Here is a 17,242-nt window from a genome sequence, read left to right on the forward strand (position 1 = left end):
ATTTCTTTACAATAGAGAAACAACATAGAGATGACACACTATTTTGGTTTCTAAGTAGAAGCTCCTTTTAAATAGTGGCATTTTTTTTTTTCAATACACTGTTTAAGTCAAGCTCCCACTCCAGTCACGGTTTTTGTTTTCCTTATTGAGTCACATTTATTCACAATGTGTGTTTGTCTCTTTTTCTTTGTTATCTGATGTCTTTTGTGTCAATATTTTTTTTTTCTCCTCGGCAGTTCAATCTGTTCGTCTGCCTTCAAAAAAAAAAAAAAAAAAAGAATCTATGGCCATCTGTTATTGGTCCATGTGGCCACGCAGATGGTCCCACCTGCTAACCATCCTGAGCCACCAGCAAAGGTATACAGTTATTAGGAAACAGTGTCTTTGAAGCTTTTACAGAATTAATCCAATCAGCTTTCACAGGGCTTGGCATAAGCGTCTCCGGTTCCTCTGCAGCTGGGTCCTTTGGTGTCCAAGAAGCGGTTTGCGCCTCCGCACACGAGGGATGTCTGACCTTGGCACTGTCCCTGGGCTTCTCTTTGGCCTGCTGCCTTCAGAACTCTGCTCGTGTGCACACCTCTGGCGGGATACTGGACACTTTTTGCATGTGACTCCAGCACAGCCCCGGCCCGGCGGGCGTTCGGGCCCTCGCTCTGGGACCCGGACACTTTCGCTGGGTTGGGAAGGCGTTTCTGTTTTAAATCCTGTGAAAGTTCGACTGCGATTCCGACGTGGTGAAGCATCTGCGCGGAGCCGGGGGGGTCGACGGCGCCGGTCGCCACCACGACAGTCTCAGGTGGGGAGAGAGGATCGCTAATGGCCAGCCCCGTCTTCCCGGCCGGCGCAGGGTGCCACTTTAGCGGCCCGGCTTGTTTCCGGTCGCTCGGGTCCGCGCGCCCCGGCTCCGGGTCGCATGCTTGGAGGGAGGGGATGATTGGCACGGAGCGGGTGCGCAGGGAGGTCGGGAGGAAGGTCGTTCCTTTATCCAGGCGGGTGCAGGGGACCTCGGTCCATCCTCTCCTGGCTGTGAAGTGAGAGAGCGAGGTCCTGCTGAGGAGGGCGCCGACCCTTCCGCCGGCAGAATCACACCTTTAGGCAGAAGGAAGAATAGAAACGGAGAGGTGAGAATGAGAGAGCAAGTCATACATACCATGACCTTCTTTATTCTGCACAATCATTACCTGAGAGAGATATAGGGTATAAAATACAGAAATAAAAAGGCTTCCTTCTGCTCTTGCTCTTATACTTCAGCTCCGGCTTGCACCATCGAATTTATCATTACTTGGTATTGTTCTTTTGATAATCTTTTCTGTAATTACCTATAATCCTCAACATGAGCTGAACGGGTGTTCAACAGAGAAATCCCTTCTCTGGTGGCTGTCTTATCAGAGATTGAAGGCTTTATGGAGCCTCAATCTTGACCCTTCGCGGCTGTATGGAGACGATACGCACCGACTCCTCATCCCGCTCGACACGTCGTCTAATTTTAGTTTTCTGAAACAAGACACAACGCACCGTCTCACCCCGAACACGCCGAGCCTGACAGGCGTGACATAACGTTTAGGGTGAAAATCAGTGCGTATGTCGGTGTGAGAGTCCATTTTGGAGGACGATGTACCGTAGAAATATGTTGCCGGAGAGTGAAAATGTCACAAAACAGTGCAGAGAGGCATGAAAGACATCAGGCTCGCACTGAGAATAATGCCGCCGAGCGGGAGACTGATCTCAAGTCAAGTGGGGGAGTTGATGCGTTTGGTAAGTGTGCATAAGAGTTAATATTGTTACTGAGGACTCAATTCACGTTCGGCGTCACCCCGGCGTAGCCTCAGGACGCCGCCAGTGTTATTGCCAGCCTTCAGAGACAGTTTGTAGCATAACCGGGTTTAAATAATTGAATTACTTTCCCACTCCTCCCTTGGTATTAGAAGGGTGAATGCAAGCTGGAGGTAGACCCAACAGATCAGAACAGATCTAAAAATAACCGCCAGAGCAAATTTGCCTTTGATTCTGTCCCTACCTGAAATGGGCAAATATATGTTTTGACAGTGGATAATGAAACTGACAGTACTCTGCAGGGATTAGTCGTCACAAAATGGAAAACATGGTAGAGCGTTCCCGTGTATGTTTGTTGTTCTCGCCTCTCTCTCTTTTTCCTTTTTTTTTTTTTTTTTTCCCGCCCTTTAACACTTCCCCGCGCACGACACTCAGAGCCTCCATCTTTACTTCTCCGCTCTCTCATCATCTCGGCACTGTCTTCCTCCTCTCTTCACTCTCCCCTCTCCGCTTCTCTCACTCTCCTTTCCACCTCCCATTTCTCATTTCCAGAGATGAGAGGGTGTATCCATGGCAACAGGGGAGACGAGGGGGCTGGAGGGAAGCGAAGGAGGGGGCCGCGAGCTCGGCAGCTCGGCGTTGTGTGGCTTGTAAGTCGAGAAATGGGTCATTTCAGCCTTGTGAAGGCCGGCGAAAAAACAAAAAGCAAAAAAAAATAAAAAAAATAAAGCTCACTAAAGTGAAGGATCTATAAGGGAGTCATCAATGGCTAATGAGATCTCTATTGTTTAACTGTAAAAATGCGGCGTTAAGACCAGAAGTCCTCTCATTTCGGCTCCTCTCCTGAACACTTGAAAAAGCAGCGTCAGATTTAATTGCCCGTAGCGTGCAGATTTTTTTGTCTTTGTGCTTTAACAAAGAAAATCCTCATTACTTTCTTTATTAGTTTGTTTGTTTTCTCGGACAAGCGTGTGCGTGTGTGTGTGCGTGTGTGTGTGCACGTGTGCGCGCACGCGGGACGGCGAGTGTGCGTTAAAAGGGAAACTGCTCCTGGAGGATCTCGCCGCACAACCATCTGAAAGAACTGCTGAGCTCCATGGAGCTTTGTTTAAAAATGTAAATTATGGAAATAGGTCACATAAAGAGTTTGGCAGCTTGCAGTGTATCTTACAAGTCACTGTAACGCTTAATCAGGTTGGCATGCTAATAGGAACATTGCGAGGCACTTTTAAGTTGTGGGGAATGCACGGGGGACACTGCCGCTTTAATGACAGACGTTTCCGTTAACAGTGCCATCGCTCAAGTTGCACACACTGACAGCAAATTAGGCTGTTTCTGAGTCATATGCTAAACAGGCCTGCCTTACTCAGGCTTAAGACACTGTTGTCTGCATCTGTAAATAAAAAAAAAAACCTAAAATAATTTAATGTTTTCAGTGCTTTATTAAAGGGGAGATGCCAGTGGAGCTGCCTGACATTATGCATGGATCTGGGAAAGCAGGCGGCCTCAATGGCCGACATACGATAAATACACTTTGGCTGTGCCAGCTTTTATGCGGGAATAAATTTTGTGATGATTTGAATATCTTCAGTGCAAAAAGAGAAGTTTGAAGTCATGTGAAATAAAGTGCAACTTTGTCTCATCCATAAATGATCCCCCCCCCCCCTCCTCGAGGACAGTGGACAAGCATTTCCTCTTTGATAACAAATGTGTCAGGGAGAATTTCACGACGGGCTACTTCTATTTGAAAGCGTGCCAGCGAGGATGATCAGACTGTACTTTAAAAATGTGTTTTTCGCCCCCCGATAGCCAACTGGCAGGGACCCCGGCTCTGCCAGAACTCCTCCTTGCTTCTAATGCCTCCTGAAACGGCGCCAGTGGCTGTGCTTCACTTATGGTGGCCGTCAAAATAGAGCAGCTCGCTGTCCTCACTCGACATCGGGGCGAGCATGAGGAGAATCCGAGAGGCGCCCATGTTTGAGAAATGAAAACTTTGCCACATGTAGCCTTGTTTTGGTAGGTTACAGGTAGGTAGATACCTGACATTAAGTTAAATGATCGAACTGGTGGGCAAACCAATAAATTTCTCCCATAATGCTTAAGCGTTAGCCAAGACCTAACCATTCCGGACAGCTTGAAATCCATGTGAAATTGTGCATCATCTGGTAATTAGCGCTGGAACAGTTGTCATTTTAACCCCGTTCAAACACGGAGATAAAACACATTTCCATTCGCAGCAGCAGCTCAGTGGCGAGCGCGGGGCCAGATTACACACGGGCTTCCCATCTTCCCCGGCACCGCCGTACTGTAGAGCGGTCGGGATCAAGTGTGTTCTCCAAATTAATTGTGACAGTCTCAGCAGAGGAAGGGCACTGCAGATCTCATTTATTTCCCTGGATCAGATTTCATAGGCTACTTCTTGGATTTGAACTGACAGTATTTCGGTCATAAACTAATTTCTCTCCAAAATTATCCCTCTGCCACTCCAACTTAACCTCGGCTAATCCGGAGGCCTGCGCCGCTGAACCGGGCACTTGACCTCAAACACGGAGGGCAGGCACAGAGAATTTCCCTCTTTGAGGAGCAAACAGCCACGAGGGACGCAGACGGATTCACCTTCTGATGGACTCCACGTCCGCCGAGTCGTCCTCCTGCAGGTGTTTGTAGGCGTGCGCCGCCACTCTGGAGCCGTCGATCAGGTTGGTCGATATTTTGTTTTTCCCTCTGGAAATGGGCGGCGTCCTGAAGTAATTAGTCTCTCTGCGTTGCTGAGCGGGACTGAGCGAGAGGGAGCTGCTCCTGCAACCCAAAGGCAAACAAATTAGAGCGCTGGAAACCCACCAGACGAACGCGTCGGTCCAAATCACGCCGCCCTCGCTAATTCATCTATTGCGCCGCGTTTATCTCGTCTTTCTGATGTGAGAGGGCATCGATTGACCTTTCTGTGCTGGAAGAAAAACACACACACACACACACACACGCTAAATTTTATACATTCAATTGACTCTTTGCACAAATGACCCGACCGCTGCAGTCTGAACATGGGACCTGGGTACCGCACAAGTGAGGAGAATAGTAATTTCGGTGAGCAATAAGACGCACTTCACATAAGCAAAATAAATAATTCATAATAAATAAATCAAAGAAAGAAGAAAATGAATTTGGTGGAAGAAAACCAAATTAGCATCAGCGCTCGTGGCTCTCGCAGGTCGTATTGTTTGCGCTTAAAGCAAAATGGTAATGTAGCTGACAGCTTATTACTGTGTTTCACTATATCAAAGCTTAAAAATGTTTAATTTTCTTGTTTGTTTAGCGTATTGCCAATTTCAGTTTGAGATAAATATGGATTCTCTGTGTTTTCCTAGCTTCCGTCTCGCCGTCGGAGCAGCCGGCTTTAATTTGTAAAGACAAACGTGCTGAGCTAAATATCCGCTCCTTTCAGGTCCGACGTCTGCTAAAACACCAGCAATCCCAACCGCCGGAAGCTGGAACTGCCTCACCTGACTGCCACACAGCAACGGCTCTTTAAATTATGCGCGTGCATCCGAGCAATTACAAGACACAAAGCCTGCTGTGAAAACCGTCTATTCCTGGAGCGAGGCGTTGCAGCGCCTCTGCTAGCCAGACCTGCTGCACTGACGCCGTCTTCCTCGCATGTATATGCTTCATGATTACCGTGTTTACAAGTATAGTCTGTGTCTCTGCGCGGCGAGGATGACCTTTTGCGGCTGTTTTTGCAGCATTAGCATATTCTTTTAGCCGCCGGAGGGGACTGGGGAAGCGCTTCCTGTAAGCCTCTTCATGCCTCTGTGTTAAGAGGTGCGATTTGTTATGATGTTTAGTTTTGTTACAGGTGCAAAAAATAAAGAAATCTAATGTTAATTTCTACATACATATAGATTATTAAATATACAGGCTGTGTTCATCAGAGTTGGATGGATAGAAAACGGAGTAATTCAGTATATTTGTACCGAACCAGTGAAACAATCCATTTTTCATGTGTTGAACGGGGACTGGGTGAGCGCCTGCCACTGTGTTCAACGCCAGCGTGTTTCCCAGTCCTGGTCCTGAGGACATGTTTGGATGCCTCTTACTTCCACACACCTCATTCGAAACAATGATTTTTTTTCTTCAAGCTCTGCAGGAGCCTGATAAAAAATCGTTTCATTCAAATCAGGTGTGTGTGAGAGCGAGGGAGTCCAGCTGAACCAGCAGCTCCCCCCCTAAAAAAAAAACCACGGCTGGACAACCCCACAAGAGGACAGTTCTGGGGATCATCTAAGCCTGCAGGGAAGTATATAGGAATTCTTGAAGTAGTTTAAATGACATTTCAGCCAGGACTAAAGTGTTTGTCGGATCGATCAAGCGGCGCTGTAACTCAAACTACAATTTAATATATCAATACAGCAAAAGCACTTATAGAATATGTGAAAAAAACGGTGTTTTTCTGTGTCAGAGTTAAAACGCAGGGCTCACTTGTATGCCGGAGCATGAAAATGACCAGCACCCCCTGCACCCCCACTGTTATTGAAGGTGGAGGCAGCGGCCCTCGGAAAGTGTGCCTCCTGCCTCGGCACACTGTTTTCAAATTGTTCCGCAGACAGTAGGTGGTCGACTTCAAAGCCGATCCCCGCAAGTCTGCAGCGGTAGAACAATGCCATCAAGTATGAAGCAGAGTTATGTGGCTCCATACTGCAAGCCGATGTGTCGTCGTGTCTGGCAAGAACAAAAAAACCTGCATGGCACATCTGGGACCAGAGAATCCAGGTGGAATTAGTCTCCACTTCATCTGAATACTGTTTTTTTTTTTTTTTTTTGGGTTCCTTGATTTATGCCTGCTGCTGCTACTTCTGTGACCAGTGGGTCACTTGATTGTGCTGAATCCAACCACAGGAAAAGCTCTGAGACGTGTTATTACTGTTGGGCAAACAACTTATTTGTATCGAAGCGTGAAACAAATCAGTGACAACAGTTCTCCCAGCTTGATTTTGGCTCTTGAATAATTTTGGGAACTGTGAATTGGACAAAGCACCAAATTGGCAAAATTTTCAAACTTTAAGGATTTTTTTTAAGCAGTCCTTAAAACCCTTTGTGGGGCATTTATTGAAATGCCACAGCTCTATTACCTCTGGATAGTTCGACACCTCAGACAAGTCAGCGTAATTCAACCTGATGAGCCAAATAAACATGACGAAACATGTTGAAAAGCATCATTCTGACCAGTCTCACACAGATTTCACCCTCCATGAGTCTCTAATGTTGACACACTTCTTACTGGATTTCTTCAAAATAGAATACATAGTGAAGACCACCACTGATTTATAATATATTTAATAATTTGTCATAAATGTGTCATAACTAATGCATTTGAGGGAATATATTTGAAAACTTGCTGTAGTTTTTGTGGTTCATTAGAATAAAAGAAATTGGAAGACAGAAGTCACGAAATACAGAATAAATACGGCACAAAATTTTAGTAGTTTCCATATATAGACAGGAACTGAATGACACTGAGGCTGTTGTTGTTGTTGTTTTTTTAAATTTTGTTATGTTTTCACGGATTAAACTAGAATTATTAGATATTATACCTGTAATTAAAGGCTCTTCATTCACTGAAGCTATACTGTAAAACAAATGTGGTATGATTTGATAGCTGTATGAATAATGCTGGAGTTTAATACTTTCATGATGTTCATGGCTGTGAAATCATGAGCATGATATTGGCTCCGGCGTTTGCCGAAATTAGTTTTCCCATCGACAGGTGTTGTGCAAACTTGATATGAATAAAGCTGAATTAAGGCAGTTTTGTTACCTGTTATGTTGCATGCTGATTTTTTTAATTAGGATTAACCGCAAGCCGGAAAATTGTAAAATGTTGTTTTGTTTTTTTTTTTTTGTCTGGTGCGATTATTGAATGTTAAAGGTTTAAAACGAGACTGCAGCTGCTTATCTCCACGATTCACCAAAACTATACAGCCTCCGGATGTGAGATGACTAAGCCTGGCTGGGAGAGTAATCCGGCACGCATTTTAACCAGTTCCTGGCTGTCTGTGCCTCTCCTGGACGTATCGGAGGGAAACCAAAAAAAAAAAAAAAAAAAAACACCGAGAGGCCGAGGGGAAAACGGCGTGTGACAACAGGACCTGAGCTGAGTTATAAACAGAACGGCACATGCGCAGAATGAACATCCCTCTGCACAGAAAACAGCAGGCTACACCCACATATCACCCACAACGCTCACTATGGACACCGAGCATGTTTCCCTCCCAGCAGGTGGAAAAATCACCCACTCCATACGGGCGTATTGATTAGCTTACTTACTACAATTTCCCTCATCCAATGGAGACAAAGGTGGTGATTGATTTAATCCACAGCGGCGCAAATGAAAACAATGATTGACTCCTTGCAGTGTGATGCTATTTCTATCGGAGATGCAGAAATAAGCCCAAGGACAGACGCAACAGAGGGAGCTGCTGCTGGCTACTTCATTCAGAGAATATCAAATGAGAATGATTGGGTGAAAGTGATTGATTTGTTCATTTGTCTGGCGCCGGTTTGTGCGGCAAGATCTTCGTCTGAGTGCTTAAAATGTAAATCCGTGAACACATTTATTGTTAGAAAAAGGCCTTTTCACGCGACACTTAATGTTGGTCTTCAGGTGAACTCGCTCCTTCGGCTGTGAGTGAAACGCATGTGGATCAAAGCCGCTGCATGGACTGAAATGGCATTTGGTAAAAGACACCTGGTTTCCCCAGAAGATGAATCCTGCTAATGCTAGTATGATCCTGTGGCTTTTCCTCTAGTGCCACTACGAAGATGACATTTGTGGCTCATAATGAAATGTCTGACAACATGAGAAGAAGTGGCATTTTGCACCGAGAAAGAAAGAATCACAATAACTTTGGAGGTACTCCGTTAAAGAGAACATTCTGTTTGATGATTAAGAACTAATTCTTGCAAAACCACTTTTCTCACCAGCTGAAGATGAACTCTGTGGTTACTGATATTTGTGATACTAAAAGCCAGAATTAGCTTAACATTAAAGTAATATGTTCACGGATTGCTTGATATCAGGTCTGGATATATGTATATTATGCAGATGACTACTGTATTTGAATTGATTGATTGTTAGTGGGACTACTCTGATCACAAACAGGATGGACAGAAGCCTTTTGAGTATTTAACAACATGGAATCAAAGCTCAAATGGCTTGAATTGAAAAATAACAGCACGCAGTTTGCACAAATACAAATTTACCACCCAAGTCAGTCCAAATGTTTTGGTTTCAGTTTGTTGAACTAGTGTCTTTTTAAAGCTACTGTTATGTTGTTTCCATTATTTATTTAAAAAAGAACTTAGATGTTTTTTTACAGCTGAATTTTTCTAAAAGGAAAAACTTACCCATTATTATTTCCTATTTTATAATTTGTCATATTTATACCGCTGGTTTTCAGAGAGAGATATTTTTTTAACATTTAGAACTCTGAGAAGCTCATCTGAATTTGTCTTTGGTTTTACAGAAAGATATTATCTTGTTTGAACGTAATTGTATATCCACATAGAGGAGGTATACACTGTAATAAAATCGTAAATCATAAGTCTCTTTTCATGCCCTCAGCTTTACAGATTTCCACATTTAATTCATGATGTAAAGCGTCAGTATTTACTTTACTTTAAAGTTTTAAAGTGAAAACTGGTGTCTGCTGTCGACTGGCTAAATAACACTGTCATGCTGAATATAGAGAAGACTTAAAAAAGAGCTGGATCGTCTTCGTAGATGCATATGGATGTAATATTAGCTTCCTGACCCACAGTAGACGGCATCAGCCTTCTTTATGGCTGCCCCCGTTTTGCCACAGCAACTCCTTTCACCCGCAGACTTGAAACATTGCAAACTGTAATGATTTATGCCGTTCTATATTTTGCGATTCAAAGACAGTTTCTTCAACAACAGTTCAAAAACCCTGAGGTGGATTTCTTATTGGTTTAGCTTTGTGATTGATAACAAGAATAGACTGCTATGATAATAGAGGGCAGAGCCTTTGCGGCATCCATCATTTCAACAAGCAGCTTTGATAAATCAATGGCAGCAACGCGATGCTAGCTGTTCAGCTTGCAGCCGACAGAAAAGTAAATTTGTCCTTAAAATAAATAATATAAATCCGTCCTAGCTCGATGGGGTTCAGCACACAGTGGTGAGGGACTGTGAGCACGATCAACATGGCGGATGGATTGTAGCGTTGCCATAGCACGATACAATAAATCCGTTAATTTATCCTACAGCTGGTTTTAGGAAACACACAGTAAACCATTGGCAGCAATATTGATGGGCCGTATTGATGCGCCTTTATGGGGCATTTCTCCTGATAGCTCATAATGCGGTCCAGGTTTCAGGTCAATAGCTGAAAGCGTCTCAACGTCATCCATCACCGTCTCGTTCTCCCCGGCCTCCCCCGACTCGGAGAGCAAGCTGAACAGATGATTGACTGTCAGCTGCCCTTCACCAGGCACCTGCACGGCAGTGTGGCGGGTAAAAACGCCAGGAGGACTCGGCACTGTCCCTGCAGCCATATGTGACAACTTTCAGGAGAAAACAAACACACACACACAAAAAAAAAAAAAACTTTCCTCTGTGACACAGCTTCGGTCCGTTAAAGCACAACAACTGCTCCACGGTGGCGTCCTCACTCAGGATGTCACAGGAATATAAAAACCTCCCTCTGTCTATATACTCTCACGCAACCTCTGCCCGTCTGCAACCAACTTCTGAATTATCTCGGCTTGCTTTAATTACTGTGCATCATATAAAGTGTGTTATCGCTTCATAAAGCTGGGGATGTGTGTGTAATGCACAGGGCATCGGAATGAGGCTTTAAATAACCGCGTGGAACCGTGCGCACAACCTGTTCTCCGTCTTCCGCTGCTCCAGCACTGTTATCTGTGGCCGCCTCAGCGAGACGGAATAAAAGGTTGACATCATTAACAATGAAGCATTTTTTTGTGTTTTTTTTTTTTAGGATTTGCCTTTCAACCATTGTAATGGGTGTTGGGGGAAATAAACTTTGGTTACCGGAGTTTCCCGCAAGCTGTGTGGCTGAATGTCATTAACTGTCTGCACCGATATCTTCAAAGCAAATGAAGGCTCTCAGAAAACATCCCGGATCGGGCCATTGTGGCGCGCACTATACCCACGTCCCTGTGTTCCTCCGCCGATTTGAAATGGCACTGTTTGATACTGACGGCTGTGATCACAAAGCAGAGCCGCGTCTGAGATCCCTCGTAGCAAAAAAAAAAAAAAAAAAACGTTGTTTATTCCCGCTGAATTCTCTGTCACTTGAAGGGCGGCATGAAAAGAACTTGGTTGAGTCAATGTTTAACTCGGCGCATTAAAAACCCGCCTCCCCCTCTGAGGACGTCTCCTCGTCTCCTCGTGCAACTAGTTGTTTTCGAGTCGGCTCGGGTAAACATTTAATCACTCGGCGGTTTTTCTCCGACGCCGGGTAAATAAAGACGTCGACATGCCCGACTCTTCTGACAGCCTGTGATTTTTTTATTTTATCAAAGTAGATAAACCAATAATCCCCCTTCTGAAAACGCCTGAGGGTCACTGAGGATGTTCACACAGACATTCGGTTTCCATGATATATATTAACATAGTTAGTCGAATTTATAATCACCATAAATCCCTCTGTTTATTATGAGGAAGTCCATGTCCAGAATTATATGACAATAATTAAATTTCACACTTGGCTTCCTCTTATATCTTGATGACGGAGTGAAGGATAGGAAACGGCGCAGCAAATAGGAGCACGTCATATATTCACCTGAAGCGTTTTCCTTTCGACAGCGCCTTGCTGAGAATGGGAGGGGCGACCGCCGATGTGCCTGGTGCCGCCCCGACGCCTTTAACAGAGGATCCGTGAGCGGCGCAACTCTGTAGGAAACAAGAGAAAAGTCGTACGTACAGTCAGCGGCAAAACATCAGAGTAATGGGCTCAGGGTTAATCTGCGCTATTAACCTTGTCCAACATGAAACGCGTGATCATTACAACAATGATTGCAATCAAAACTGTGTCGGAGTGTAAGCGGATATGGAAGTAAACACAAAGAACAAGCTCTGGGTATAAAGCATAATGCTGATAATTCCGTCTGTGGCTTAGCGGCAATCCTTAACCAGGTTGAGGATGTTCTCCTGCTGATGTATCCTCCCTTCGTCGGGCAGCGCGCCTTTAATTGCATTTTTACACTTTAAACTGCAGATTAGATGGGGACACTCTGTGAATAAACTCCACACGGGGAGGCGCGGAACTCCTGCTTCACTCAAGAATTAATCCTGCGCAAGATTACATTAATGGATTCCTAAAGAATTCCCACACTCGATTCTTTCTCTTCTATTCTTATCAAAATTAACACCATTATCTTACAACGGGCTCCAGTCAGAGCTGTGGCACGGTGACCACGACTGCCCCGAGTGCCCTCCCCCCCCGAAACACTAAATCCTCAGATAATTCTGTTATTCCAGCTGCAGTCCTTCCTGCATTGCCCTTTCTCTCTTTCTGATTGTACATCATTAAAGCAATTGCATGCGACTTAGAGCTGGTCCAGGGTTCCCATGCCCAATAAGCCTCTCTTTCTCCCTTACACACACACCTCGCTGAATCCCACAGGGGGCTGTTACCGCCGTTCACCGGTTGTGCAAGAAAATCGTATCATTTTGGTCACCCTCTCATATGCCCCGCGGGCGAAGAACGCCTGACTTTCCAAAACAATTGCCATGGCAAACTTTCCTGGAGGATGATATCTATGTCGGGGGATGAAATAAATCGCTTGTGGCAGGCGATGGCAGACCTGCATGGCGTAACCCGTTTCACTGTTTCCCCCCCTCCTGTCTCACTTTTTGCCTTGTTTTATGCCACTTGTGAAAGCCGTGGATAAACACGGCGCAGTGTGGATTTATATCAAGGGGAGGCGGCGGCGGCGGCGGCGGCGGTGGGGGGGAAAACAGCAGCCTGAGAGAGTAACAGAGAAATCTATCAACGTGCTGACTATAACCTACATAATAAAGAGTAAGGAAAACCTATGCATTCAGAGCAGCCATAATCCTTTCTGGATTACCACCAAATCACAGGTCCTGAACTGTGCATAATGGGATATTTGACCATTTTTCAACAAGGACAGTCCTTGGGCTGGCAGCACAAAACAAAGCTCCATATAGTTTTCTGTTAAAACTGAGCAAGGCAGCACAGGGCCGCTGCTAGGAGCAAAGACAGCTTTAACCTTAACTATACCAGAATGTCACAGCTGTAGAGTGTAACGTTGTTTTTGGTTGTCAGTGTCTTCATTGACTGTTTCAGTCTTATCTTTTAATTTCTACATCTCCATTTGGACTTTTTTGCTCCCTCATTCCATTCCCGTGACCTTCCCTCGTTAATGAAGTCTGTGTTTTACTATTCTGAGTCCGTGTCCGTCCCGGGCTCTTTGTCAGTCAGTCAGTGTTTCCCGTCTCCGTATGCGCTCACGTTTGTCACACTGAGCGCCCTAATAAAGTTGTTGCTAGCGCATTGTATTTATGGGAGAGTAAATGCTTCCATATTGGGTTGCATTCAGCATTTTAGGACATCAACAGTTGTCCAGTGTGTTTTGTATTCCTATTTATACATTAAAAGTGTCATTAAGCTTATGTTGTGTTACCCTGCTCCATATTCACTTCCCCCGGTCAGCCTGGCTTTTCTTTTTAGGTTGAGTTTTCCCATTTGGCCTTTGTTTTTTTGTTCTGGTGGATGTTTCTTCATCTATTAAAGATAGCTTTTTGTTCAACCCACACTGGCATTTGGCTTCCACTTCCTGGAACCCTGACAGAGTCTGTCCTTTTAATAATCATGAAGCTTTTATATCACCTCTTCAGTTGATACAACAATCTTTCTAAACCACTGACGAATATTCATTATTCATTTCCTGGCACACTGGATCAATCTCTGAGGCATATCAACTCGAGTTTGGCAGACACTTGACAAACTATCTCCTCATTTTAGCAGGATTAAGAGGAGAGCAGGCAGCCAATTCATTGATTAGCTGCTCATTCGAAACGCTCACTCGGGGTCCCGAATGTTTACATTTAAGACATCAAGGGGAATCTCTCAAATTGACTTGATGGAATCTACACAATTAAAAATGAATGATCTTGAGTTTGAAAAAAGTTTCACGATCAAGAATTGATGCTTTTCTCAGTGTGAAACTCTGTTGACAAGCAGCGACCGAGCCTTTGACAACACGCAACTTCAGAGTATTGTAAAATTTACTTTGGTGCAAGAGAGCCTGGCTTTGCAACCCACCAGAGCTTTCAGCAAAAATATTCTGAGGTCACATTTCACAGAACTTTGGAACACAAGGCTCTGTTCTGGGGCCCTTACCATTCTCTGTCTCCATAAAGTATTCATACAGTATGCTCACTCCTGGGGGGGACGCAGTCTCTTAGAATAAGGCGAGTCTGGTTAGTTAGCACCACTCCAGCTACCACTTGATGGAAAGAGAGTTTCTTTGGCCTGTGCATGTCGCCTTTGTGTCCCGATTCCTTCAAGTTGGCGCATGTCTGCTTCAGTGCAGTGTGCCTGATGGGTGCACACTCCGCCTCTTTTAATTTCAGACACAGTTTCACCGCCGCAGAAGTGTTGATCGCGCTCCAGACTGCAATGCCATCCCCATGTATTTATTTCTATTAAGTTTTCTTCCGAGTATTTCAAAGGGAGTCGTGCATTCACACGCATTTCTTGAAGTGTGAATTAGTGACAGAGTACAGGAAGCTGTGTAATGCACATGGCCGTTCCCGCAGATGGAGGGAACATGCGTATAGAAATGTTCCAGATGTGCAAATATGTACATGCATTTGCAATTACAGACGGAACAGACAGAAATATCTATAAACGCAGTCACATTTTCCAGACAGGTGCAGGGATAAGTCGGATGTGAGAGGCGAGGGCTGGAGAGTACATCCAGTCTAAAGGCAGTGCAGGTGCTCAGGTGTCTATTTTAAATATAGCACAGCGGGTTTAGTAGCCTCTGTCTCAGACTTGGAGCGCAGCCCTAGAAATCATTGTGTTATAATCATGTCAGCGTACAATGCGCGTCTCGGCGCAGCGCGGGGGGGGAAAACGCCTCGGTCTGCGGCACGGTTCAAGGGGCTGACATATTTTTGAGGGGGTTAAATACAGAGGGGCAATGCACCAGTTTATCATACAGCCTGCGTGGAAGACAATGACCAAAATGGACTTGAGCTTTATTCTCCTCTCTGCACCTGCCCCGACAGAGGCGGCCTTTTGTTTCTAGCTCACTGCACTCATCCACCCCACTGCCTCAAACACACACACGCACACACACGCCCTGACGCTGACTTATGCAGCTTGCAGCGAATGTTTTGAGCCTCTTTAAGAACAGCGTGCTCTGTTCTTCCGTGTAGAGCATTTTCATTTTGCCAGTTTAACTTTAAAGAGAACGGGAGAACTTGTGGGACCGCACCACCCACAGCACGTCCTCTCACTGGATGGTTGCAAGCCGAAGGAGTGGGAGGAGGAGAAGCAGTGGTCTGGGGGTCGCTATGTCAAATCTGTGGAAAAAATAGGTTTCACTTGTTAATCTTTCTTTGGTCTTTCCAGCTCATGCCCCCCTCCTGGGTACTTACAGCCACAGATCTTTCACATCCCACCTTAAGCTTCCCTCACACTGTTCTATTATAGCTTTCTGTTTCTGTGTTGTGTTATTACCGCTTTTTATTTTCATCCTTCCTGCCTGCTTTCCTCCAGCGTCCGGCGCTGAAAGCATTTTGTGGCTGGATGTCGGGCTTCACTCCATGCTGAGCCCTCATGCATTCCCGTCACCGCAATCTCACGGTCACGGTGTTAATACAATGGCTTGCTAAGGGCAACTCGAAGGAAAAAAAAGGCATTAAACCGGGGCTCTGGTGTGCTCAGACTGTTTTGGAGTCTCAACACCAGTGTGCTTTGGAATCATGTCTTCTCTCAAATGTGAGTACTTACCACTCCTCTTAACGTTTCCATCAAGTATACTGCGTCTGGGCCGTCAGGCGCTCAGAGCCATCATTTCCATCGACACCCTTAAAAAGCTTTTACAGCGTGCCAACTGCAGCTCCGTGTGGGTGGGGCTTGCTCGAGGGGTGTTTGCTCTAGTAGGTGACACTAGACGCTGTTGCATTATTAAGGAGCCTCAGAGGAGGCCAAACCCGGAGATAAGGCAACAAGGCCGACTCTGAATGAGATATTTCAAACAAAAACAAATGCGTCTCTGTGCGGAAGTGGAGGGTTAATCGCGTTCTGGGCACGCATGCCCAGAAGAGAGATTATAATGCCATCTTGTTTTTGCAACCGTCTTACATATGTACAGAATTAAAGGCAGATACTGCAGGAACGTGCGGAGGATTGTAGGGGATGTGAAAGTTTTATGGCGTAATTGATGAAAACATAGTGATACGTTTAATTTAATTTCTGCAAATAAAACACAGCCATGAAGTGAAAAAAAAAAAAAGAAAAAAAAACATCAGAAATGGGCATCTTAGTTGAGAAAATCACTGCAGAAAATAAGAAAGTTAAAATACTGTATGTGCCCATTTTTCTGAAGCCAAACACAGAGGTGCATTGACCAAAGTGCTAATGCATTACGGTGAGCAATTACACTCTTTTGATGAGACTCTCACAAGTGTGCATTAGAGTGCAATTACCTTTCTGAGGAGACGCTGTCCCTATCTGAGCCATCTCCATCATTCACCTGCTCTGCCATGGATGTGTGAGTCGATTCCTGCGTTTGCCTCTGCAGCGTTGGGGTTCTTATTAAGCTGCTATTTATTCTGTGCTTACAGCTTGCATTTGTTTCAACTTCACCAAGCCGATGTCTCTGCGATGCTTTTGTTTTATTGCTCCCTAAACTGCATTTTCCTCTTTTTGATCCTCGTTTCTTTTTCACTAAACTATCCTGCTACTGCCTTTCTTCATTAATCAATGATTGCCTTATATAACAGTACTTTCCCTCTTCTTTTTATTTACGCATCTTCAGCATTATATTTTGCACAAGCCTCTTGATCTTTGACAGAAAGTGTAGCTTCAGGAAACACTGTTTTGCTTGCTCATTATTCTCTCGGCGTTGTTGCTGCACTTGCACGGTGGATTCAGGATCTTCGTCACACCATAGGTGATAAATTTCCACCTGTATTTTGTCGCATGAGTCCGACAAGACAGGTTTTTGTTTTCTTTTCTTCGAGAAAAATGCACAAAACCTTTATTCAATCCATAATTTCTCCACCTGCCTCCAAACCCATGTCACAGAAGACTTCAGCCGGGGAAACGATTTCAAAGGCACACATCATGCGTCAGTCTGCCGAGCGCTCGAAACTCTGCCAAGTAGTTAAGTTACTGTACGATTATGATGATTCAGGCGCGAGTGGAGGTAAATCTATAAAAGGCGT

At 44.9% G+C, this 17,242-nt stretch overlaps 1 protein-coding gene across 1 annotated transcript in view; it reads right to left on the reverse strand.

Moving 5' to 3' along the window:
* Positions 1–410: 410 nt before the first annotated feature.
* The window catches only part of LOC115393799 (pro-neuregulin-3, membrane-bound isoform), a 177,840-nt gene continuing 161,008 nt past the window's right edge, over positions 411–17,242 (reverse strand). Inside the window, 3 exon segments of the mRNA XM_075410431.1 lie at positions 411–1,089; positions 4,390–4,572; positions 11,598–11,707. Coding sequence (XP_075266546.1) covers positions 411–1,089; positions 4,390–4,572; positions 11,598–11,707 — 972 coding nt within the window.

Source organism: Salarias fasciatus, chromosome 8 (assembly GCF_902148845.1).
Source record: "Salarias fasciatus chromosome 8, fSalaFa1.1, whole genome shotgun sequence".
Classification (NCBI taxonomy): Eukaryota; Metazoa; Chordata; class Actinopteri; order Blenniiformes; family Blenniidae; genus Salarias; species Salarias fasciatus.